Source organism: Triturus cristatus, chromosome 9 (assembly GCF_964204655.1).
Source record: "Triturus cristatus chromosome 9, aTriCri1.1, whole genome shotgun sequence".
In the NCBI taxonomy this organism is placed as follows: domain Eukaryota; kingdom Metazoa; phylum Chordata; class Amphibia; order Caudata; family Salamandridae; genus Triturus; species Triturus cristatus.
Genome location: NC_140592.1, coordinates 837,313,963 through 837,341,822, shown reverse-complemented (window position 1 = coordinate 837,341,822; position 27,860 = coordinate 837,313,963). Strand labels below are relative to the sequence as shown.

General features: G+C 47.1%; 1 protein-coding gene across 1 annotated transcript in view; it reads left to right on the top strand.

Moving 5' to 3' along the window:
• ASPG (asparaginase) overlaps positions 1 to 27,860 on the top strand; it is a 374,392-nt gene that overhangs the window by 254,225 nt on the left and 92,307 nt on the right. The window contains exon 9 of the mRNA XM_085626272.1: positions 7,680 to 7,793. Coding sequence (XP_085482398.1) covers positions 7,680 to 7,793 — 114 coding nt within the window. The remainder of the gene's footprint in view (positions 1 to 7,679; positions 7,794 to 27,860) is intronic.

The following is a 27,860-nucleotide window of genomic DNA, read 5'->3' as shown; positions in this document are numbered from 1 at the left end:
AGCATGGACTAATTACTACTAGCCATCCACTGATCCCATTTAATGACCATTTTAGGATTTTTTTGTTTGTTTAAAAGCCCTGGCCAGGAGTACTCGTGTTTTCACATGCTCCGAGTAAACAGGGCTGTAAATCGTCTTATCTTGTTACATTTCTGAGCATTTAAAGACCGAGATTAAATGTCAGACGCTGTTTTCATTTGGCGCATGTTCCATGCTCCAAACCCCTCCCTTATCGCTTCTTGACCGATCTCCCCACCCCCTTCCTCATCGCTGCTTGCCTCCTTCATTGTGGTGACCAAGCGCATGCGGTGCTGCCGTACTCGGAAGAGGTGATGTAAGTTTTAGAGTTGGACTGCTCACCGTCTTCACGTCCACTCACGCTGCATGTGTGCCTGGCGCAAACAAATAGTTCAGTCTTGGATGTTGTTTTTGGTAGGACATTACAGCTCTTTACAAGAGCGCCCAATTACATTTCACAAGTTCAGATTTTGTTTTCTAAGCACGGGGAAATTAACTGATTTGCCAATAATCACAGGATGTAAACTGGGTCTCTGTTGGCACACTGAGTGTCCACTGGGTAGGCGTAGTCTGACCAGACTCCTTCCCGCAGCAGGTTCCGCAGTGCAGTTTACCACCGCCAGTCACCTGGGCCGTACTTTCTTGAGTGGCACGTCACTTCTTGCGTCCCTTGGCTTCCCTTCTTATCCCTGTGTCCGAGGACCTCAGTTATTCGTACTGGCTGAGCCAGCGGTTGTTACTTGCTGCCTTTAGGGCACAGGGCTCAACCTCCTGAGTTGACAACTGGGCAATCTGATCTCTACTCTTCTAAACTCCAATCCTATATCTCTACCGCCACCTGGGGCTACAAATGTGGTGAATGACTAATCTGAAGACGGGAACTGCCTTCAGGCTCCGCAACACATCCCTTACCTCCAAACATGAAATTTAGTGTGGCTGGTATCACTAAAGGCCTCTGGGAGGGCAGGGCAAAGCCTTCCATTACTACGCTCAATAGCCACTCCATAACACATCGCTAAAAGACAATAACATTGACAATGCCAATACATCTCGGATTGCCAAGACCTATTGGCTTTGACCATGCTTGTTAGGTTTGGCCTCTATGGAGCGATATCATATTGTGAACCCAGAAAACGACTATCTCGGCATCCCACAGTGAAAATGAGAATAGTTTTATTTATTTGTTGTGAGGGTGCAGACAAATAGCTGTACATACCTCCGGAAGCACCTGAGCGCTACCGCAACAACACTGATTCCCTATGTGATGTTGTTGGGTCTTTCGTGGCGTCATAAACATTGCCTTGGTGGAGAAAGGGTCTTTATGATTATAGTTGGATAACTACTGGTGCATTTCAGTAGCTTTTAGGTTTTGGGATGTATTCATGATATCCATTCAACTGAAGTTTTCATATTGACAATGCATTGTTTGTTCTAGCTTGGGTCAGTATGTGGTCTTGGTAGAGAACCACAACCTCTATCTGACAATTTCTTTTCACTGAAAACATAAAATACACAACAGCTGTGTAGTTAAATTGCATTTTTGATTTTGCTAGTAACTTTTGTCTAGTTGTACCATTAGGAATGCTACACAAATATATATTTGGTTTTATCTTTAACATTTTTTTTGTGTAGTTTCAAGTCTGAAATGTTATGTAGGTTGTCCTAAAACATGACTTGCACCATTTTAATGCATGAGATCCCTTTTTTCTTTTTTTTTTTTTTAATGTACGTAAATTCACCAGCTGGGGATAAAGTCATTAGGAGTCTACAAAACTTCTTTTGCAATTGTCACATGCTTAACTATGGCTATATAGCCCATACCACTCTTTTTACACGCTTACACACACTCACCTGTATCCATTTAAGAAATATTGCATTTGAAAAGGTGTTCACTCTCGATCTATTTCAGTGTTATGAAATTTTTCATTTTACTTGACTCCTCTTTATTTTTTTTTTAGGAACAAATTTTATTTATTTAATTACTGTCATCTGATTGTCTGATGGACGACATCATTACTTGTGGATACATACATATAATATACTTATAACGGTATAACTTTACAACAATTCAACCCCAATACATTAGTTCACACCGATAGCGTATACTGTATCTAGATATAGACCATATAGTTCAGGAATCCTGTCTCAGAATATGAATCACATCTGTGCATCGTATTTCCGAATTTCAGAGTCAACTGCATCCATCATTGTCTGCTGCGGTATTACAAGACCACGGTGGTCCGCCCATCTTTGCCAGATTTTAGGACGTTTCTGTGGGCATCCACGTGCCAGGAAAACCAGGATCTCCTATCCCATACAAAAGTCCATTCCGTTTTTCCAAACCCTGATAGCCAGGTTATGGAAATCAGAAACACCTCCTACTATGTCTCGCTTAGCGATGGTAAGGCCAAGCCAAAGGAGATGACATTTATACCTGTTGTCACCGATCTCGTCTGTTAAGTGAAGTATTGTTATTATAGGGAATCTAGGCAATTCCCACCCAAGTATTTCAGCTAAGCACGCCAATACACCGTACCAGAACCTATCAAGAACCCTGCATGTCGAGACTGTGTGCAGAAATTTACCCTCATCGTTCTGACATCGAAGGCATACTGGGGAGTCAATCAGTCCAGCTCTCCATAGTCCGTTGACTGGGGGGTGAGTGTTTGATTTGCTCAAACGCTCCTTCCATCATCCCCTTTGGTATCGCTTTGTTCGACCCAAGTTGGCAGGGTATGCCCAGACATGGGTCCCTTGCTCACCTTGCCACTGGATTAAAGATCGCCTGGCTGAGGGTTATGAATCTGAAACCTGTCCCAGGATGCTTGTTTCCGGTCCAGGGAAGACATGGCTTGGCAGTTCGGGCTGGACTGTTCCCATGAGGCTCAGGGTCAGACTGATTTGCATATGGCCATGTCTGAACTGGGGTGGTGGGGTGAGCAAAAGAATGATGATGGATTAAACCCAGATCAGTTGACTGGGCGTGAGTGTTTCATTTGCTCAAACGCTCCGTCCATCATCCCTGTTGGTATCGCTCCATACTCAGTGGTGCGTATAAAATGTCCTGTGGAGGTGCTTAAATTGGATGATTCATAGGCGGGAGGAACTGGCCGCTCCATGGGGGGATTCCAGGGCCTCGATCCAATCTTCTGTGTATAGGTGGCCTATGTCTGTTTGCCAGGTATCTTTAAGTGTCTCGTGTTGTGACACTGTGAGTAATGAGGGATTGGTATTTGTTTGATATCTTGTGTTCGCCTAGGTCTCCCATTAGAAGCTTGCCCTATAGTGGATTAAATTCTGGGAGTGACTCCAGTTTATCTATATGGGGTGTGATAGCATGGCAGAGCTGTAAATATTATAAAACTGATAGTTGTGCATGGAAAATTCGTCTTTTAAGTCTTGAAATGATTTGAGGACCATGCCGTGCATGATATTGCCGATTGTAGAGATTCCTAACCTGTCCCATCCGCGGAAACCCCGGAGTCCAGCCAGTTGGGGTAATAGTTGATTGGGCCATAATGGTGTTTCGCGGGTGATACAATCCACCTCCCCATTCTTCGAAGAGACTGCCACCAGGAAAGAATTACCATTCTGGTGGCGGGTGGCAAGGAGTGGAGATTCGATCTGCTATATAGATGAGATGTAAGGGCTGGGTTGTTCATTATCCAGCATTCAACTGCATATGCTTGATGATCGCTAGGCCCATAGTGCCAATCATTAATCACCTGAAGTTGTATGACCACGTAATAGGCCTGCATATCCGCGGCCGCGAAACCACCCCAGTACGTTGACTGAAAGCAACGTACTTTGCCCCCCCCCCCTCCCCCCCCAGCATGGCATTGATATGTTTGAAACAAGATAATGGGATTGGATGTGGATGATTCTGCAGATGGTAAAGTAATTGTGGGAGAGATAACATCTTGAAAATTGCAGATTTCCCATATAGAGATATAGGCATTCCCGCCCAAAGCCAAGTGTTGGTCCGCACCTTTTCAGAAACTGCACATGGATTCCGATCCCTTGATGACTGGGGGTCCTCGGACAGGAATACACCGAAGTACAGCAGGCTGTCTGTTACTAGTTTAATATTCTCAGCCCAGTTGTTACGCCCCAAGGTGCCCCGTAGTGGCCAGATAGTGGACTTCTGTGGATTCAAGTATAGACCTGACGTTTCCCTGAAGATCCACATAATCTGCAGTATTCTAGGGACTGTTTTATATGGATCTGTGAGGAAGAATAGTATATCGTCTGCGTACAGTGCCATATGATCTGATACATCCACTGTCCATTCAAAACCCTGAATCAGCGCATCTTTCCAGGCCCATATGGCCTGCGGCTCAATTGCCAGTGCAAAGAGGAGAGGGTACAGAGGACATCCCTGCAACGCCCGACTGGGAAGGGGTCTGAGATGCAATCCGCGACTCGAAATGCAGTCGTCAGGTCGGTACATAGGAGCTTGAAATATGCTATAAACTGTGGGCCACAATTATAGCATCGTAGGAGCGTAAATAAATAGGTCCAACTAATGGAATGAAAAGCTTTGTCCATATCTGCCAATAACAGAGCTGCTGGTCTATCTAGGCGACCTATTGCTGCTATCTCATTGTGAGCTCTCCGAATGTTATGGCGGGTAGAGCGATGGGGCATAAAGCCCGCTTGGTCTAGGTGGACAATGTCTGACATGTGTGGTAGTAGTCTATTCACCAGAATTTTGGCAAGGATTTTCGCTTCAGTATTTAAGAGAGATATCAGTTGGTAGGAGGTGTGTTGTTCTAGTGGCCTACCTGGCTTGGGAAATACCACTATTTCAGCATACCGCCAGTCTGGTGGCAATCGTGCCATCTCGGTCGTTTCCTGAATTATGTTGAGGAGATGAAGGCCTAACTGGGTTATAAATGCTTTGTAAAACTCAAAGGTTCCGACGAGCTGTGTGTGTGTCGCCGTCTTGGCTGCATCTTCCTAGCAGCGTTATTTGGGTTTCTAAGCGTGTGGGTTTCATGGCCTCCCACAGTGTTTGCGAAGAGGGGACAAAGTCCAAATTGAGGGGAAAATATTCTGCTACTGCTTTATGCATATGAGCCCTATATTTCTGATTTTGCATGTGCCAGGAGGCGAGTCTCCATCTAAATGGGTGTCGATGTGGGCCGATTGAGTGTTATCGCGATTGGGGAATGGTCGGATAGCCCCCGGGGCATAATTGAGGCCTCCGCTATTCTCTGGAGACAGTTCTCTGGAATGAATAGATAGTCGAGCCGGGAGAAGGTATTGTGAATGGAGGAATAATATGTATAGCCTGTGTCATATGGGTGAAGCATTCTCTATGTATCAACCCAACCCATCATGTTTGCGAAGGAAAGTAGCTTCGACTGCTTGGGCCTCTCTATGCCCACCCATAATTGCAAAGCATTCCGGGAGGAGCTCCCATACATCTGAGGCAATCAATGAAGGTTTGAGAGAGTGGGGGGGCATTGATGCTACCTATTACTATTTTCTCTCTGTAGATAGTCCCTTAACCAATAACGCACATCCCATGTGAGTTGCTCCAGTGGCGTGTGTATGTGAATGAAACTTGATGTTGTATCATATGGGCCACTCCCTTGGAGCCCCATTTAAATCCCGTATGACTTACCTGGTTGGACTAGGCAGGGCGTCTTAGTGCCCATAAGGTATATCTCTTGCAACAGTACTATGTCCGCTCTAGAACGCTTTGCTTGGCGGAGTATCGCACCTTGCTTAATTTTATCTAGCAGACCCCTTACATTCCAACTCATGATACGCAGTTGACCCTGTGAGGCCTCATTTGTTTGAGATGGCGTTGACATGTAATAAGCTGTTATATGGATGCATTCGCATAGTAGGGCACCTATCTAGTATTACAGTGTCTAAGCATTGGGTAAAAACAGTAAACAACCCAACTGGCAACTTGTCCCTCCCCCACCCCCCTACCAAATACCTCAGAGAAATGTAAGCATCTGTTGAGGATGGAACACCGTATCGACCCCAACAGGGGGTTTGACAGTATATTCCTCCAACGGATCCCCAAACACCCGAAAACCATAATGGCAACTTTAAAGGAAAGGAAGCCGGTTCTGGTGTTCCAGCCCGCAATCAACTAACAGTAGATTGTATTCACAGTAATTTTACTTCAGTTTAGTTCCCTTTGGCCAACATTAAGGATCATTAATGCCGTGTTGAGGCATCCGCTGCTGACGTGTTTCCTTGTTCTCGTCCTGTATCTTAGAGCGCCATATTGACCTGGAGCTGTGCCGCTGTTTGCCCCTTTGCTGTGTTCGCCAGCGATGAGATTCACCAGATGACGAGTCTGAATCATGGCGAGGACGAGTTTGAGGCTTGATTCGTATCTGTTCGTCTGTCCAGCTAGAGATGGCTTCCGGTGTATCAAAGAACAGAGTACATGAATTGTATACAACTCGCAAACGTGCAGGGACCTGGAGCGAGTATACAATTTTGAGCTCTCGTAGTCGTTCTTTGGCTGCTTGAAAAGATTGTCGCTGCTGTAGGACCATTCTTGTGTAGTCTGGGAATATCATGATTCTATGTGAGTCATAGAAGAGGTCCCCCTTTATCATGGCTACCTGAATCCTTTTTAAATGGTAAACTAAGATTCTAGTACCAGTATAGGCTGGATACAAGACCACAATTTTCGCATTTCTTAGTTAACAAACAAAAAACATTTGGGTGTATTAAGCACTGTTCTAATTTACCGTAAGATGGGTTAGGTAGCTACTTCAGTTGATGATCCTTCTGTTGTGTAACTGTACCTCTGTACTTCAGTGTGATTGAACATGAAAACAAATCACAGGTTTGTGTGTAAAAACCCTGTTTATCTTGAGACTAATATTTAGAATTACTGTAAAAGCAGTTGCCTGCTAAAGGTGTTGAAGAGCTAATGTAAAACATTTGGCTAATGCTTTCAAGAGGCATTGCTACTTTATCCCTTTCCACTTTTACAACACCATGTGGTGTAGATCATGTCACGACATTGCAACCCATACTGTACAGTTTTACAGAGAGCACATCTAAGATAATGTAAATAAGCCTAACAGTGGGATACCATTGGACATACAGTGACAACTTTGTGGATATCTGTGAAATAAAATGGATGCAGTGCAGAAAAAGCTTAGTTTTTGAAGTGCAATATCTTAAGTGGGGAAGGGGCGGTCGACAAGACTAGGAGTAGGATTCCACAGCAATCAAGAGAAGCTGTTTGAACAGATAGCCTAAGAGAGGCCATATATTGTGACACAACATTGGCAATATCCATCTGGTACTCTTTGACAAACTAACTAACCAATTGAATGAAGTACCTCAGTTGGAACAGTGTTTGACCTAAGTCTGGTAGATTTGACAGCAGTAGAGTAGGCTGTGGTCGGGCAAGATTTGGGTGGTAGACTAGACAAGCATGTCTAAAATTGCCACCCTTCAAATTCCACTTCAGATTGAGAGTAGACATGATTACTTGGAAACAACGTTACCCATTATATACATATTTTATTTCAATGTTTTGCATTACATGAAGTTGGCTTGCATTTAAAACTGATGTTTTCTCTATTCCTAAAGTTGTACTTATCAGAATATTGAAGGTCTCTCACACAGACATGTCACATTTCTTACCTAAACTTCTCTTTTGTAAATTGCAGGTTCTCACTGATGCAGGAGTCATTCCAGGAGGGGACATGACGCCTGAAGCTGCACTGTCTAAACTCTCATATGTACTGGGCAAACGCCACATCAGCCATGAGAAGAAGAGAAAGGTACAGAGTAGAATTTGTTTATTTTATGCTTTGCAAAAAATTACTCAAGCTAATCTATTTGTCTCCGTACCCAAAAGTATATATTTATACAGAGTGATTGCTCTGTTTTGTCTTAAAGGTGTGGTGGTGTTGTAGTGTAATTTGAAAATAAGTCAATGTGTGGTAGGTGTGGAGACTTTCCACTGACCGAATTGCAAGTTCAGTGCTTGAGCTTAATCGTACAACAAAGGTGGCTTCAATTTAATTGTTTTGCTTCTTTCAAGCAACCAGAACAATGTGAGAGAGCAGTGGGGCTGAATAAATATGTAGTTTACTCATCAGGAAGTGTATTTCAGCATACCTGAAAAAAGCAAAATCCCTGCTCTTTCTGGGCCAAAGGCTCTGGACCTTTGACACAGGTATGAATTAATCAGAAGCTGCAATATCATCAATCAAATTACTCACCACAGTTAAATAATCCATTTTTAAGAGTCAATGATGCGATTTGATGTGAGTTTAAAGGGTTTTATGTAATTTTGTAGGTGATATGTCTTTATTAAGCATCAATTATTTATTCAATACAATGCAGACCATATAGCATCGTTTTCCATACATGGTAATTCCCTATTTAAATACCAAGATGAGAAAAGTATCTTGAAACCCGTAAAGAGTTCGAACTCGAGATGTGTAAGCATAAAGCTTAAGAAATTCAAGTAGCACTTCTCTTGAGGAGAAGTTTAGAATATTTATTGGAGTCTTACAGATAAAGCATAGATTTTGGCAAAGGGGAATAAATAGGTCTCAGCAAATAACTTGATAAAGAGCTTAGAAATATCTGCACAAAGTGCAGAACTTCAGAGTATAAAGAGTCTGGGTATCTGTGTGGCTGCAGGAATGAAGCCTTGGGGAAGTTGCTTAGCCTAATCTAAGAAGGTTCATTCCTCCACCGGCTGGCCAGAGTCCCTTGATTCGTACGGCAGTGGATGCGACTCCACTACATTCCTGCATTCAGAAACTGACTCAACCTACCCCTGATGGTTCTACAATGACGCAGTTTTTCATTCTTGACTAGAATCCAACCCCTGGTGGATCGACCAATTGAAGCACTCATCAGATCTTTGATGGTTACTACCACTGGCTGTGCTACCTCGTCCTGAAGAAGATCCGACTTGACTTCAATTGAATCACTCACTTTCTTGGGTCAAAAGGTCGACGTGCCTACAGCCTTTCCCCATTCTCTACACTCCATTTAATAGCAGAACCATTTGTGGATTGGAGATTCAATGAAATAGGGATTGATGTCTACTGAATGAACATATATAGGGTGGGAGCCCTTGTTCATTTTCTGCACACCACACTTTACTTATTTGCCTGCCGCCATCAAGGTCTTCAAATCCAAGAGCGCCCCGCGGCTGGAGCCGCACATGTCACCACAACTGCACCAGGAGGTGCTGTAAAGCGGGTTTGGGCTCCATCTGCGCGAGACGCGCGCGGGCCACACGCGGACGTGCCCAGGCCAAGGGCAGGCCCATCTGCGCCCGTCAAAGCCCGGAGGAGTCCGGGCTGGGCCATATTGTTGAGGTTGGAACCCGGTACATTTTCAGCCGTGCTCTGAAGGGTATTGTGCAAAAAGTGATACTGCTACTCTTGTGATTGCACGGAGGGATCATAAAAATGAGTAAACGCAAGCTTGGCACTGGACAGGGAGTCGTAGGGACATTGGATGCCTTTTTATTGAGGGCTGAATCTGCACATATACATGAGATTGAACTCACTGAGCGGAGATTGTTGTTAGAACCCCAGCGCCCAAAGAATCGGGCAGCAACCATTGGACTTCCTCCGCAAACTAGCCCCGAAGACTCCTCTATCCAACTTAACTTGTCGCAACCTACAGAAGTAGATCCTGTATATACTGAAGTATCAGACAGTAGATAGATCAACCAGGCCTAATGTCACTACTCTGGGTCAAAAGGCAAAAATAAGTCAAGGCAACAGCAATGAGCCGCCATCAAAGAACAGGAACAAAACCATAATTTGCCAAAGACAACGGGCGTAAAACTAAGCCTGTCGACAGCGATTGTAGCCAGGGGCCCAGTTTAGCGCCAAAAACCGCTGTGATGACTGGAATACCTCCATTTTTGGAAGAGGAGGCTTTTTGGAAGAGTCAACGGTATCAGCTTTGCTGGACCCTTTGATACATAAACTGTCTCAAATAGAAGTGAGATTAATAACGCTGGAAGGGCTTGTTATTAATATTTCCCCAGCCACTCCGATAGTAGCCAATGCAGAGATAAGAACATGCTGCCTAGTAGGGGGGTGGATATAGTGGTCAATCATCCTGGAAGCAATTCTGTAAGTGGCCAAAGCATCATTCTAGGACTCATGATAGTATAGCTCAGGCTGGGCCTTCTTATCAAAGAGCAGCATTGCCTTCACTAGATCATTTAGGGCCTCAGCATCATAAAGATGGCTTGAATTCTACACATGCTCAGATTGTAAACCCCCCAAATGGGGCATCTTCTGGTATGAGGAGAACCACACAAGGTGTGGGGGAGAAAATCAAAAGTACAGAGTCATCTGAGATCTGATCAGGGAGATATCACAAGCCCAAACTTGAACCTGCGCCTTCCCACAGAAGTAACCCCGTACACAGTTGTGTTGGCTAATGTCCTCCTTTGTTATCCAATGTTACAGAACATTGGTCTACATTGAGGAACAAGTTGCGACACCTATTGAGTGCAAGGACTGGTATAACTAATATGCTGTTCTCTGAATTCAAAATGGCACGAAGAATAGGTTGGGTAGGCAAATCAACTAAGACACTAGCTGTTGACTGCGTAGTTTTAACATTAAGGTCTCCAGGTTTGGTCCAGTCAATCCTAGATAGGGCTGGTAATTGGACTGTAATGGCGCAGGGCATTAATATTCTACCACTAAGGTATTTTTATCAACCACCTAGATCCCCATGGCCAACCTCTGAAGAGGAGAGATTCACACGGACTAGACAGCCTAGATATGCAGTCCCAGTTAGTAATCGTTATGATATCTTGAGTCCATTAGAAGACATGGACTGACTGACTCACTCGAGATTCCATTCTCAAAATTCTAAGTTTAATTTAAATGGATATCGAGGTAATGAGGCAATTAAGCAGAAAACCACCTTTAATCAAGCTTGTACAGCTATGGGTAATAGACTGTTATTTCCAGCTTCTAGTGAGCAGGAGAAGGCAGGCGTGGGTACTACTAATTTGGCCCCGGCTGTCTCCTCCAACTCTCATGTATCTATAAGACCAGCCCAGCCACCTATTACTTTTAGGGAACGTTCGCCCAGTAAGGCTGTCCAGCCTAGCTATATAGGTAATGGTGATAAAATCCTTTGCAATCTTGTTTCGTGGAATATATCAGGATTACACGCCAAACTGATGATAACTCTTTGAGTGACCACTACCCTCTGTGTATTTCTGTCCTTTTCGATAAGCAAATCTGTCAAGCATGGCAAAGTTCATCAAGCGTTAGAAAATATAACAATTGATAAAACAAATGGATACCCTTTACGCTGGTCAATGGCGGACCCTATAATAGTCACTGAACAAGTAATAACTAAGTGTAAACGGGCCTTTGACACCTGCCTGAGGGAATCAGCTACTTCAGATAGCATCTTATTCTCCATTCAATTAATATCAGGGGCGGTAAGGGAGGTACTATTTGTTCAGAATCGAAATAAAGAAAAGACTTATGGTTGGTTTGACTCAAAATGTACAAGAGCTTCCACCAATTTAAAGCGTGAACTACACAGGATACCAAGGAACCCAAATGGTGTGAGACATGCAAGAATGGAATATTGGATGGCACTTAAGGACAGAAAAGGTGTCCTGATAGATGAAGCCTGGGAATCCCTCCACAAAGCATCACGAATGAAAGATAGTTAATCTTTTTGGAAAGCAGTAAAATCACCCTTTCTGTCTCCTGGAGGTGGTCCTTCAATTGAAATTGCCATATCTGAGTACCAATGGATTAAGCATTTCTATATGGTGTATAATGGTCAGGGAAACTTAAATGTACAAACACCTAATATCCAAGGGTAAACTAATGGGGACCCCTTAAAAATGACTTATGGAACCAGGTTGTATCAGTAAAAAAAAAACCTGGGGTTTTTAAGAACGGCCCTTGTGAATTTTTCAAGAAAACTGGGCAGGAGACCTCCTGTAGAGCTTATTAAAATGTACAAAGCAAAATGTATTGCCACTGCTATGTATGGGGCAGTGGTGTGGGGATTTGCAGATATTAACCCGCTACAGCTGGTGGAAAACACCTTCTTAAGGTATATTTTGGCTGTACCGCCTAGTACTTCCTCGCATGTTTGCCACGCTGAGCTGGGGCTTCCATATGTTTCTGATCTTATTGAATTGGAACCTATTCTCCTATGGCATAGGATTTGAACGAAAGTAGAGACAAAATTGAAGAGGGACATCTTAACGGATAGTCTGAAATTGGAAGGGGCACTAAAGATTAAGGTACGTTCAAAACTTTGTGCTATTTAGTTCACTTAGAATACTTTACCGACCCGAGTACTATCCAGATAGTCTCGAGAAAGGACCTAAATAAGTAGGGTCTCCAGCTATTGGATACATTAAGAATATGGGTAGGGATTTTAAAGCCCAGTGTCCTTCATAATCCGCTGATTTTAACTACTTTTAGCATACAATCGTACTTAACATTTGTACCTGGTGTGTACGATAGGTTACTATTAACTAGTTTTAGGCTGGGGACCTTTCATAGATTTGTAACCTTTCCATACATGAATGACTGGGCCTGAGATTTGCAACCGTGTCCATGCAACAACCAGTTAGCTCAATCTAATATCCATGTTTTATTTTGTAAATTTTATAGGGAGTTAAGGAAGCTACGGATTGCTTCAATTTTAAAATCATTTGGAATAAGACAATGCCGCCTGGCACTGATTATATTGCTGCTCTTGGAGAATTAACATATAGCATGGAGGATGGCCATGTTCTTGAAGAAAGTATTATGTCACAGGAAACTCATTGTAATTTAAGCACTGAGACTAGGGGTGCCTTTATCAAGTTTTGACTTTTAAAAATAATTCTGCACAAACTATTTTTCTTTCTTTTTATACCTGTCTATTTATGAGTAAATTAATTGTGTTTTATGTGCTTTTAAGATCGTCTGAAAAAGCTATTGAATAAAGATTTCCTTGACTTGACATATTGTATACATTTTGTGCAGCACTGTATTCATTCACCCAAAGCACTTTGTCATTTCTAGATCACCTTATCACTGATTAGTTTGCGCTGCCGTTTAAAAAAATTAAAAAATAAAAAACAAATTTGTGACAGCCTGACTAAGATATAACCCTAATTGTATACCAGAAAAATGAATTAATATATGAATACAATTGATATTGATTACATTAATCTAAGTGTGTTTACCTTTTTTCTTTTTATTTATAAATGCTATTAAAGTAATTATCTAACTCCCGACAGAACCTACTTTACCTTAGATTTTAGCCTAGTCTAAGAACACGCACTATTATAACATTTCGATATCTATAACTCGTACATTTGTTGCAATATTTGAGTTTCTTCAGCCAATGAGGTTTTGATATCTTCATGTTAATGGGAAGCTTCTACCGTCCACGGTGTCTTGAAACAAAGACTCAGATTATTACATTCTTAATGTTACATTCCTGTTAACATTGTAAAAATAGTGGTGGGTTTCCACCGGCTTCTTCTATACAAAACAGTTCATAGTTAGGTCTGTCATAACATACATGAAATCATCACTTTCTCATATATTCTAACTTACAAATCTTGTCTATGAAGACATTTTAAAGTACATTTTAACTACATTATCCAGCATACTATTGTAGGGGGGCGTGGCTAAGCAAGCCACGATGGCGGCTGTGCATCGCTGAGGCTCTGCGATCGGGCGCCTCTCTACTAAGCCACGGAGCGTCACAGCGGGTGCTTAGCGGCTCCAAACGCACCGGACAGTGCCTGAATGGTGGCGAGATGCGGCGGGAGAATTGATGATATCCCGAGCCTCAGGAATGTGGATCTCCTCGGAAGGTCTGGACGCCGCAGCAACCCGGGACCCAAAATGGCGCTGAGACTCCCGTGAATGAGACGGGGAAGGCGCGGAGGAAGACGCTGGGGATAGCGGTGCACTGCGCTGTCCCGGCTTCGCCGACTGCCTCGGAGAGTCCGTGAAGGGGGAACATCGCCGCCCCGGGCGGACCCGCCATTCACAGCACAAAGAGCCTGATTCGCACCGGAAGAGGATCCGCCGCCACCGACAACGGCCCCAGGTACACCTGCTCCGGGGAGGGGCCGTGAGAAGGCTCTGGGACACGGCGAGCACACAGCGACCCCCGGGGGTGTTCTGGCCCTCCCTCGTGTGGCCTGCCTGACCTTAAAATGGCCACCAAGCAGACACCGGGCCCTTCCCCACATCACCGGTGAGGCCTCTGCGCCTGGGGCAACCACAGCGACGACCTCCTTGGTGGCGTCCGGGAGGGTGGAAGCGCTCCAGCCTGTCCCGATGGCTGACTATCCATAGAGAACTGCCAGAGAGCTCCCTGGTGCCCCCGGGGGACCGTGGTGGTCAAGGTGGGCCGGAGTGAAGGGTCGCATCGGCGCGAGGTGACAACGCGCCCCTCCCTCTGAGGGGGACACCCCAGGCGCAGGGGACACACAGCGGACTATGAGGAGACGTGACACACCTCAGCGCTTCCCCACCATACACGACCAGGCCTAGTCGTCCACACCCCACGGAGCTGTGGGGGTCTCTCCTCTGTCGGGGGCCACCGGAGGAGACCTGACTCGGGCGACCACAGAGGGGATCACGGTCGCACTCGGTGGGGTACGGCCCCTGGACATCGCGGGCGCTACACGAGAGCTCCGCCCCGCGGCGTTGGAGACGGACGGGGGCTCGGTGTGGGGGCTTTGCGACCGGAGGGGCCGTGCAGGTGGCTCCTGGGACCTGACATCGGTGGCTTTGTGCCCTGCCTGCGGAGGGGGACCCAGAATTCCGGACCGGGCTGCTGCCCCCTGACGCTGCTCCCTCGTGGTCCTCTACCGCCGCGCCCCTTGCGGTCCCCTGGCGCCACCGTGGCCTCCTGAGACCTGACCGACGGCACCGGCCCGCTCGCTGCACGTGACGTCGAGATGGGGAAATCAAGACCTGCGCAACACCACACGGTCCCGGAGACAGCCCCGGAGAACATGCCGAAGGCCTCGACCTGGACCCCCGGCACAGCACCCCTCACAGACCTATCAATATCGGACAAGCTGGATAAAGTCCTGGCCGCCATCGAGTTGTCCCATCTATCTATGGAAGAGCGCCTCGGGACCCTGGCGAAAGATGTCAACCTTCTCCGAGATGACCACCGAAAATTAGCTGACCGGGTACACGCGGAGGAACGGACTTTGGAGGAAATACAACCAATGCTGAAAGACCACCAGACGACGCTCCAGGAAGTCCTCAACCGTCTAGCCGCAGTGGAGGAACGCGCAACCGATTTGGAAGGGCGCTCAAGACGCTGCAACATCCGAGTGCTGGGACTACCGGAGGGCATCGAGAAAGGAAATCCTATAGACTATGGACACCTGGCTGAAATCTTTCACTCCGTCCACAGACCGCACAGCCTTTTTCTCTATTGAGTGAGCCCACAGAGTACCGGCCCAGAGACCCCCGCCTGGCGCGACGCCCCGGCCACTCCTGGCTAAGTTCTTGCACTTTCGGGATCGGGACGCAGTGCTCCGGGCAGCGCGAATGGCGGCACCACTACGGGTGGAAAACAACCAAATCATGATCTTCCCGGACTATGCCCGAGCAGTACAACAGCAGAGATCCTGGATGTAAAGCGGAGACTACGAGACAATCAGATTCAATATGCTCTGCTATACCCAGCCCGCCTAAAGATCCTTCACAACGGGGCTTCCCTCTTCTTCACATCCGTGGAAGCCGCACAAGACTGGGCAGACCAGCATTGCCCATGAGCATCCAACCCTCACCCCCAAAGGGGCTCGCCTCTCAAACCTGGCCGCACTCGGAAACGCCCCAAGAAGATCCGTCATACCGACCCCAGATCAACAGGTGGTTCTCATGACTCGCCCGACCTTGAACAAATAATGCGAGAAAGGCATGAGGCTCTGCAGGCAGCTATCGATCTGCGATCCCCGCGACCCTCGAAGTCCATAGACCGACCCCCACATCTGTTCTCGTCAGACGGCGACAACGACAGCGATGGCACCATCTCGGGAGCTGACCTGGCGGCACTTCCCCACGCCACTCCGCAAACCGCGGATGGGCTGCTGGACGGACTGATCTCTCGTGCCTCACCTTGAAGGGACTGGGACATACATACTGCCGCACAATATCCTTTTATGTGAAGTTCACCTCCTGCACGTTGTCTCCTACACAGGAGCCAACACCCTGCACAAGACGCACATTGCCTTCTCTACATGCCTGCTAACCGTGTGACCTCGCACTTGCACACCGTCACCCCCTAGCACATACAGCAGTTCTCCCCCCTTGTGTTACGGGAGGAAGTTTGGACACCGTTTCCTAAACGCTGAGTCCTATGTATTGGGACAGTTTCCCGCACCCCCCTGCGTTGTTACTACCCCGGTTCAAACATGTCCCACCCAGCCATGGGGCCTTGTGCCACCGACTGACCGTTTGGACAGTCCCCCTGCCTCACTACTCCTCTCGGGCGCGGCGCATCCCTAGGAGATCACTCGAAACCCTGCTCAGTGGACACCTGACCCGACCCTTCCACAGACCATACTACTCATGGCACAGCTGATGAATAACACACACATCAACATACTCACGCTCAATACCCGCGGCCTACACACCCCAAGTAAGCGCTATGCGATATACGCTTATGCGAAGCGACAGAAAGCGTCCATCCTATGCCTACAGGAAACCCACCTTAACGCAGCCGAAGTGAGCAAGCTGCGCGCAAAGTGGTGCGGACTCCTCTGCGCCATGACATACTTCTCGTTTGCCCGTGGGGCACTGATATGGAGCCGCCCGGGTACCCCTTTCCGGGAACTTAGTCGGGTGGTGGACGAGGACGGCAGGTTCGCTCTACTGGAGGGACTCTTGGACGGGAGGGCGGTCCTCTTGGGAAGTATCTATGCCCCGAATGTCGATCAGGATAAATTCTGGGATCGACTCACGAACGCCCTAGCCCACTTCACACATGTCCCCTGGATACTAGGCGGGGACTATAACTGTATCCTAGATCCACTATTGGACCGGTCGCATCCCCGGCTCCCGCACTCCTCCGCCTACAGACAAATTGAGCGTTTTAAAGCCTGGGTCGCACATTGGTCGCTTACAGACGCATGGAGATTGCACCATCCTCAGGCCCGTATTTACTCTTTTCACTCCATCCCACACGACCTGCGAGTTCGACTTGACCGATTCCTTTGCACCGCAACGCTCCTCCCGCAAATATCCCCCGCGACCCCCGGTCCCCACATGGCGATTAGCACGTGAATGCCTCACAGACCAGGTTTTCACGCACGAACACCAAAGCAGCATTACAGAGTACTTTACGCATAACACGGGGACTGCATCATCGCGCCTGGTCGAATGGGACAGCTTCAAGGTGGTAGCTCGCGGGGAATGTATCCGGCAGATAAGACCCCGGAGCAAGCCTTAGAGAAGGCGGAACAACGACTGGCCGTGGACCACGAAAGCTGCAGACCAGTCGGTGGTAACGGCGACCCAAGTCGCCCAAGCCAAATCGGCATATCAGGAGGCATGCGTGGATCTCCGACGCCGCAACTTTCGGTCTTATGCAGCCCGAAATGCACACGGACCGGGATAGAACGGGCACGCTCTTAGCATGGCTCGCCAAGCAAGATGCTGAGGTCCGGCCAATCACTGCGATCATAAACTCCCAGGGCACCCTGGTACAATCCCAAGATGAGATCCTCCAGGCCTTTTATCACCATTATTCGGCGGTCTACACTGCCCCCTCATCTCTGGATCCAGGAGCCATAGACCACTTCCTCGACCCTCTATCCCTCCCCCAGATTTTGGCTGCGGACCGGAAAGGGTTGGATGCACCGATACAAGCCACTGAGATTACAAGCGCGATACGAGCTCTGGCCCGCGGTAAGGCTCCAGGCCTAGATGGGTTTCCGCTCGAATACTATGCCACCTTTGCCCCTTTGCTGACTCCCCGCTTCTCAGCAGTACTGGACGCGGCACTCAAGCTTGGTGAACTGTCCCGTTCCATGAGAGCGTCGGTGATCGTGACATTCCCGAAACCCGACCAGGATCCCCAACTCCTAGCTCCTATCCCCCATCACACTACTTATGGCGGACTGCAAAATTTTGGGGAAAATCTTGTCAGATAGGTTCTCGCAAATCATACGTCCACTGGTCCACCCTGACCAATGTGGGTTTGTCCCGGGAAGGAACAGCTCTCACAATATCTGGCGCCTTTTCCATATTCAGGACCAACTGGGCGATCGCTACCCGCGGGCGGCGTGCTTAATTCTAGACCTTGAGAAGGCGTTTGACACCCTAACATGGCAGTTCCTCTTCGCCGTCCTTGGACGGGCGGGACTGGGTCCCACGCTTTTAGCCTACACTCGTCTCCTCTACACCGATCTCACCTCTCGGGTCCGTCTCGGTTGCTACATCTCCCCGGAATTCGCAATACACAGGGGCACACGACAAGGGTGCCCCCTCTCACCCTTATTATTCGCGCTCGCAGTGGAGCCCTTAGCCATCCGGCTGCGCCGGGACGGGCAAGCCTGGGGTATTCCAGTAGCGGACGTTACACACTGTGTGTCTCTGTACGCGGATGACCTCCTCATATACCTGCGAGATGTGACGGCGGATCTCACCATGCTCGAGGCCGCTTTGACGGAGTTCACAGAGGCCTCGGGCTTTCAAGTGAACTGGGACAAATCGATGGTATACCCCCTCCACCCGGATGCCCCATCTCAGGATGTCTGGATCGGGAACCGGAAACTACAGTGGGCAGCGGAGGGCCCCCGATACCTCGGTATTCGTCTATATCACTCCCCAGTCGACCTATATGAGGGTAACCACTGCAGGGCGCTTGCGGGGATACGGTCCTCCATTGGCTTCTGGAGGAACCTTCCGCTGGCCCCAATAGGCCGGGTAGCTTTGTCAAAGATGATTCTGGTCCAGCGGCTTTTATATTATTATTTTACTAACCTCCCAGTAATCCCACCTCGCTCCTTCTTCAGGGACTTGGATACACTCCTCAGTTCTTTAATATGGGGTAAGGGGCGACACAGGATCGCGCTAGCAAAATTGAAGTTGCCCACGACACAAGGGGGGCTCGGTGCGCCATCGTTTGTAGCCTACTTTCTAGCATCGCAGCTCCAGTGGCTTTCATATTGGACGGCAGACAGATATACACTCGAAACACATACAATCACGGGTCGTATACCCATACCGGAGTTACGTCGCCTACTTTTCCCAGGATTCCGCCCTACGCGTACCTACCCCTTACAAGTAGACATAGCCCGGAAGTGCATACACCGCATGACGACAGATTGCCCCACATACACACCATTACTGCCACTAGTCGGCTGGCCCAGACATAGGGGGTTCTTTACTCCTGCCATGCTTCGGGAATGGACGTCTAGAGACATTACCGAGGCAGAGACACTGTTTGAAGGGGGACAGCTCCGGCCATACCGACAGCTCATGGGCAACTACGACCTACCCCCTGGACAGTTCCTGCTTCACCGACAACTCATCGGCTGCTACCGACCATACTCCTCCCACTCACCCCGTTCTCCACGCAATCCTGCGAATGGGACCGGGTCGCCATCTCACCACATGGCTATATAAATCAATCAGGGAACTGACACCCCCGCTGCTGGGATCTCTACGGGCCCTTTGGGAGGAGGAAGCAGGGCGATCGTTTCATGATTGCGAGTGGGACAGAGCGATAGAGTTCCCCCAAAAAGTTTCCAGGAATGCTCGGTTTAAGAACATCCAATTTCACATCCTACATAGGGCATACCTAACGCCTGTGCGCCTTCAACGCTTCTACCCCGACACGACCTTCCTCTGCCCTCGCTGTCAGGCAGGAGACGCAGCCTTCTCCCACATGTTCTGGACCTGCCCGGGCATTCAGACCTACTGGTCATATATCCACTCGACGCTCCGGGATCTCACCGGGCTGTCCCATCTGACTACTTGGGAGGGCTGTGCACTCGGCATTCTGGGATGGAGGAAACGACACAAAATACCAATGCGCTTTGTTTTCCTGGCCCACCTACTGGCCAAACGCTGTATAGCCATGCACTGGCGGGCCCCATCGGGTCCCCCGATTGCGGCATGGGTGGGGGCGGGTCTTAAATGGGCGGCGCCTGAGGAGGATGCAATCAGGGAGGAAGAAGCCAAAGGTATACGTAAGGCAGTGGCGGTCCGTCCATTGGGGGCGTTGCCCACCCGCCCGCGCCTCCGCGCCTCGCACCCGCAGCTTCCTCGGTGAGGGAGAAGAACTGTCAGTCAGTATGACGTTGGACCGCCCACCCCCTTCAGAGTCTGAAGGGGGTGGGCGGTCTGGCGTCATGATGACTGACAGGCAGCCAGCAGCACACAAGTGCGCATGAGTGGGGATGGAGGGTGATTTTTGCACCGTGCCCAGTCATGCGCACTAGTGTTTCCCGAATCTGGCGCATGCCCATTAGGAGAGCGAGGTTGAGCCAAGGCTCAAACCTCGGTCTCGTAATGGGTAGGCGGGCGGAGCGTAAGCCTGCTCTAAGCCAATCCTGGTGCTGCTCCAGCACCAAGATTGGCTGAGAGGGGTCAGATGGGCTGCGCCTGTTCCAGTGAGTGAGTGTGTAGGCGGCGGCGCCAGAAGTAACGGACCTGAGGCGAGGCAGCGCGGACCCGGACCTGCTCAGGACAGGTAGGATTTTATTTTTTTTAAAAACACTCCCGCGCGATCACATCACCTGGTAACGCCAGAAAAATAGGAACACTGGCGGCAGTGGGAATCCGCCGTAGCAATACCTGAGATTTCAGATTCCTTGATTTATTTGCCAAGTAAGCATGAATACCACTGGTATGCTTACTTGGCAAATAAATCAAGAAATCTGAAATCTCAGGTATTGCTATGGCGGATTCCCACTGCCGCCAGTGTTCCTATTTTTCTGGCGCCTTCGCACGTCAGGCGACTGCCAGCACATCATTGGTAGCACGCGCCAATGGTACCCTACAGCATAGCATGCCAGTAAATGGCAGGAGAATTCTAGCTGGTGACTCAGAAGGGACGAGCGTTTCAGTTTAATTCCGCTTCTCTCCTCTCTTCGCGGGCATTATCTCGATTCATGCTATATCATTGGTGAGTTCAATCATGCGACATCACAGGCCCCTGGTAAATGGAGTCTTTCAATATTTTATTTTGCAAAATTTCAATTGTTCACAACATGAAATTAATCTTTTGCCAGTTTTTGATATGTATGGCGTAAAATTACATGATCCTCAAGTTCTAAACATATGCAGTGCGTCTCGTAGATAAGCAAGGGCTTCTGGGATATGTTGTCCTATTTTCTGATCATTTTATTCCTGTGTTAGCGTGATCTGTTACCACAGGTACCGTTTTAGGGTTAGACCGAGGGTTTCATTGATGTGGGAAGGTGGGTGGGGAGGAGGCAACCATAGATGCAGAGTAAGATTGAAAACAACAAATGTATGCTTTCTTCTGAAATCTACTAAAAGCATACAATTCTGTATATTTGGTATTTCCTCACTGTGTGTGTTTCTCAAAACTGAGAAAATAAGTTGAGAAAAGTTCACCTAGAAATGCAATCCTGAATTAAGCAAATGATTAACATTTTTAACACACTAATATGCTACAGTGCCTTAGATTTGTGTTAATTGCCTCTTCCGTAGGTTTCTGCAGTGGCCCTTACGTGTATTGAATTGAATGTTTACAGGTCAATAACAGAACAGGGAAGCACTCGGACATGAGAGTGGCTGCTCTGATGGAATCATGATTCAGATTTAGGGACACAGACGCTCGTTGATCAAGAGCACGTTAGCAGTCACGCCAGCGATTTTGCTTTCAATATTCACATGAGGCAAGGTTGGATCAGGGTGTCAGCATAAAGAGTTGATTTTTTGTGTGTTTTATGCTGAATATTTGTAGAAGTCGTGGAGTAAGTAGAATATTTGTAGAAGCCAAAAATACCATGTACGTTGAAGCTGGCAGATTACTGGATCACAGACCCGGTACGATGGACCAAAAGCATGGACCCGGTCTACACATAGAGAACGTTCTACAAAAACGTGGAAAGTTAGAGAAGTTTTATTTTATTTTATTTTATTACCGGGCCGCTCCCCCCCCCATGAACCCATGCTACTCTCCCTCCCCCACCACCCGTCATGCCGGCTGCGACTCCACACTCGTGCTATGTACTGAATGCATGGGATAAACAGTGCCCTCATCAAAGACTATTCAAAAACCACTGCTGTGAACCCATATCTAGAATATGTATTCTATCAGCCTGTACTTTTATAGGTGACGTTTTGGCTGCGAAAATAATTACACTGCGATTATTATTTCCTGTATTCATGATTGTCAGATCTAAAAAATTGGTCGTCTTAGAACTGGCCTCCTGTTCCTGTCTCCGTGTCTTGCAGTGGTGTCCTGTGATCACCTTCGGTATATTTATTTAGTTTCTTGCCAATTTGTTGAGAGCCGGCGCGGCGGTAGTTTAACTGCGTTTGGGTGCAGGCGTGTGCAAGGCAGGGTCAGGACACAGAGTTCTGGCTGTTGGTATGGCAGGCACTGCATTCAGACAAGGCCATCGAGGCGCTGTACTCCCTCTCCCCCGCCCCCCGTAAGCAGTATTTACACTCTTAAATTCGGCTCCTTGTTCTCTCACTCCATTGCGTTTCAATGGAAGCTTAGTATTTTCATTCTAAAATATGTTGTTATGATTCTGTTTTAATGTGACTTATAATAAATGAGATTATAATTTAACGAAATATCATATAATAATAAATATGTGGTGGCTTGGGGTCAGGGTTCACCCCTTGCCCTATAACCCGGGCACAAGTTGCGGATTGGTTTGGGCATCTTTTACAGAGCCAGGTTACTCCAGTATTAAGTTGTACTTTGTGCTGTTTGTAGGTGAGTCCTTTTGGAGAGTGGCTGCTCAGGCTGCATGGAGGAGACCAGTGTAGTGTTTAGGGGTGGATTATAATTAGGGCTCCCAGTTGTATGCTATTGATTTATGTTTTCGTCTGTATTTATCCGTATTCAATGTTTGCCATCTTATCTGTATTTATTCATATTTATTTTGTGTTTGGAAAACACACGAAGTCATAAAATTGTGTTTTTAACATTTACTTAACAAGCATTCATACTTTGATGCCTGTCTTGTTTGAGCAAAGAATGGGTGTGTTACTTGGAGGATTAGTGCTTGGGTGTGTGCTTGGGACATTAGTGCACAGGTGTGTTCCAAGAGCATTAATGCATAGGGTGTGGCTGGACCATTAGTGCACAGGTGTATGCCTGGAGCGCTAGTGCACAGGTGTGTGCGTGGAGCATTATTGCACAGGTGTGTTCTAGGAGCATTGGTGCACGGGTGCATTAGTGCATGGGTGTGTGCCTAGGGCATTAGTACACTCCGAAGGGTATGAATGTACCTAATTTTGTCTGAAAATGTAATGAAGAAACAGGATGGGGAACTCATTTTCTGGGGATGACTCTTTGTTAAGTGGGGAAACTGAGATTATAATGTTAATGCATTTTAGTTTCAGCAGGACTTCACCTAAGAACATACCCTCTGCAGTGGGCTCTATGTGTGTTTGCAGCTCTAGTCTCTGTGCTTCTCAAATTTGCTTGAAAATGCACCCTTTACCCACTTATTTTCCAAAATTTTCTCGGGGGGAAAAGCCCCCCGAACCCCCTCTAAGGTGGTCGAACTCGCTCGCTGCGCTCGCTCGCCACGGTGCACTCCGACAGAAAAGTTTACGCCTCACCACTTTCAAATGTCACCATCCGCCACTGACGTAAGGTCCCAATTTCCCTGGAATGGGCACTCCTGCTGCACCAATTTAGGCACTCACAGACTTCAGAGACCCCAGTCATTGACTTAAATACCCCCAGCACCACACAACCTCACACCGCACAAGCTCCCGGGATAGGAAACCCCCCTCCACAACCCTCCACGGTCTTCTTGGACTCATCGGGTCTAGCTTCCCCCAGCAGGAACGTTCAACAACACTCCATATCAGTCCGCATACCCTCTCCCTCCTAGGTGAATAGTAGCTGCACGATGGAGTAGGCAATAACGAACTCATAGTATACGCCTCACCCCAACACTAGGAACCCCATGGCACTCCCCGGTTCAGTTCCCCCCCTAGTTTTTCTTTAACTGGCACAGACCTGCTACACCACAGACCACACTCACACCAACCATGATGTACATGTAATATCGAAATCTACGATGGTCTACCCCGCTACGTATATGTTACAATCATTTATGTGAAAAGTGATACATGTACGTTCATATAACTAAATGCCAATAAAAAGAATTTTCAAAAAAAAAAAAAATCCAGCATACTATTGTATTGTGTGAGATATCTTTCCATGAGAAGGTCGAAACAATCCTTCGCCATTGGATCGCGTTACTTTAGCACATTTGATCATGGAACTCTTCACATTCCAAGGAATGTTGCCTTAAAGTCAGTAAAGAACAGAAAAAGGAACAGAAAACTGTATTCAGAAGCATTTCTAACTCAACACATCTTGCTATGGGAGCCTAGTGCTCCCATTTGCCATTATTAAATGTGGCCTCTTGTTTTAGGCCTACACATACATTCTACGTGTCATTTACAGTAATTTGTGTTTATTAAAATGCTCTAACAAATGTAATACCCTTAGTATGCTTTTCAGAATTAAGAGCACCGGTTGTATGCTTGGTATTGTTATACCAAAGATGAACGGGCTCATGTGAGTATATTTCTGCATCAAGAAAAGAAGGCTTTTGTGCCAGAAAACCAGTAAGTTTTATAGAACAACCCTCACCCCCCAACCTAGCTGGTGGCATGCTTCATCATCTGGTTCCCACACAAGATGCCGAGTGCATACCGGGTGTGCTTCAATGCCTGATTACAGTGGAGCTGGTGTTTTTCATTTTTTTGTGTGTGAGGTGATGGAGGTGGATTAAAATGTCCCACAGGGTCCCCTTCCACAGGAAAAACTTTATTGAAAGGGCTCTGTGATAGGATAAAAAACTTGAAGATGCGGATATGGTAGTTATTTAACCTTACTCTTCTATCCTAAAGGCAGTCTAAATGTTTCAGCCAAGAACCAGATGCTTTGTCAGTTTTCGTCAGGACCAAGTGAGAAAGGCCGGGCGTGCTCAGTCTTTTAAGAAGTGTGTGTGTGCACACGCTAAATTGTGCGGGGTGTAGAGTGATGCTAACTTATGGTTCTCAGCTAGCATGTGTATATAAGTTGCTTTCAGATTAAACGACATTGGTCCCCGGGGAAGGCAGGACCTGTAGTCACACTTTCGTCAAGGTCCACTGCCTACTATTGAAACCTATTTGGTTAGTCCTCGCAGACTAATATAAATTAATGTGGGGAAAGGAACGCGTTGCTCCTGTTTTTTCCTTGCTCTCTTTTGATTTTTTGTTGTTGTTGTACTCCATACCCAAATAGTTCATTTGTCTTCTGTGGCAAATCTGTTTTGAAACGTGTTTTTGAAATGTAGTTTTGTACATTAAAAAGGGAAAATACGCTCCAATTTATTTTGATTGCATTTTAAGTACCCATTTCCTGCTCTCGCTTTAAAATTTGATTATAAAACGTTGTATGTGAAATTGTGACATTGTAGTTACCTGTTTGAGTGCTTCGTTGATTTCTTCTGGTCAATCTCTTTAAAAGTCATGACTTTTTTTTTTTTAACATTCTTATAATTATATTGGGCCCCCATTTATTTGACTGTTTGTTTTGTTTTTATATATTGTGGTGTATGCTTGCATTAAGGAATGCTGAAAAAAGTAGCCATTGAATCCGCATTCTATGACCATACCTTTTGGCTTTGCCAGTGCTTGTTTCTTTTATGCAACCTAAATGTTTGTCTTGCACAGTGCACTGTTTATACTCTTTCATCAGCGGCGTCTGTAAATACATGTTAGTGGTTCCTCCGTTTACTTGCCAGGTCTGTCAGTGCTTTTGCATCTTGATGGTGATCTGCTGGCGGACCTGCCCAGATGCACTTTACTCAGTTTGAAGACAGTGCTGCATAGTGCCATTATTGGCAACACACCCCACTAACACAACAGAGCATGCATGCTGAATAAATAAAACACAACACAACTTTTGTAAGGACAAATATTGCTGCAGGTTTATTCAATACAAAAGTATGCAATATGGTGGGTTATCTTACGAGTGATCCAAGGGCAGGCACCTATACCAACCTATGCTGCCATGCCCGCCTGATGAGCCAAGCACTGTGGAGAACCTAATCAGTGCTACACCTTATGGGGTGATCCTCTTTCCGGATCACGTGACACATTGGTCCCTTTGTACTCACGCCCCTTTCAGGGCGGAGCGTAGAAAGGCAAACCCCCCGGTTGTTCGGGCCCACAACCGCCCGAAGGACTAACGGGGCGCCGGCGCAGTTTTCCAGGAACCTGCCATGAGGCTCCTGGTATTTGGCTCTGGCACCCCTATTGTGCTGCACAGTGGTACCCTTCTGTACCCATCTGCTTCCAGATCACCCTGTAACTCCGTCTGCAACACAAAAGAAAACATTACAACATTCCTTGCCACCCCATGCCGGGTAAGCGGTAGGGTAGGAGACGGCGTGCCTGGCACAACATAGGATGCCAGGATGGCCGGGGGAGGCCCATATACCCTCCCCAGTTCCTCGCCGCGCAGGAAGTGACGCGCCTAGCGCGCCACAGGCAAAGGGGGACTTCTCCCTGAGTCCCGTCATCAGAGGGGGTGGGTTGGTGCCCCAATGGCACTAAAAGGTCCGCCCTTTTAGGGTAGCCCCCTGCGAGGGCCGGGGGCAGCCGCATTCTGCTGTGCGACCCATTGTGCGTGTCGTGAATTTCCGCCATGTTTTCACTTCTTTACTCTGGTCATGGGCTTCCAGGCGCAGATCGAATTAATTTGAAGTTTCCTTTCAGGCGGTCACTTAGCAACAGTACTCGGAGTGTGGGCGGCTTACAGTAGAACCAGTAGAACCACAGCAGATCGTTAGCCAGGCTTGATATATCCACTTGGCACAAAAACACAAAACATGTTTAAGTGCCTTTGGCTTGCAACTCCTTTTCTCCATTTCTGCATCTAGCTGATTTCTTTCACGCTAGAATTCAAAATGCAATTTTTCTTTGTGTTTTGTTGTCTTACTGATTGGGTGCCTGCTTTTTAGGTTTGACAAATTCTGGTGCTTAATGTAACTCATGGCTAACCTACTGTGACCCAGACAGAGAAAGCGCGAATGGCACCCCCCTTCGGCCACTGATTTGTTGGAGTACCATTCGTATTTTGGATAAGCTCGCAGGACAGCTATTCTGTGATTTATCAGTTGTCTCAAATAATGGCAGTTTGCTTCTTTAAGTCTCAGTACTGTGTTTTTACCCGTTTTTCCTGGTGGGACACATTTTATTTGTGGTTTTTATTTTTGATATTGCTTTCATGGTGTTCCTTTTTGTGATTTGTACATAAGGTGACAAGAGTGCCAGGAAAAGCACACTAATCATTCCCCTCATGAACCTCCAATGCATTCTTCAGTCAGTCTTGTGGAATGTGCAAAATTGGAGCTGAAAGCAGAGTGTGTTGGACAGAGTGGAGTACATATTTTGAGCACCAGTACAGAAAACAAGCATTGGCAAAGCCAAAGGGTTTGGGTTTAATGCAACAATGCATGCAAATACATATATGCAGAAATGTTTCCATCCAGTGGGGCGTTACAAATCTGGCCTGATAACTTTAACAATGCTTAGTGGTGATGCTGTTGTTGTGGTATTGATAGTGGTGGTATTATTAGCAGTCATGGTAGGGTTGGAAGTGGGGATATT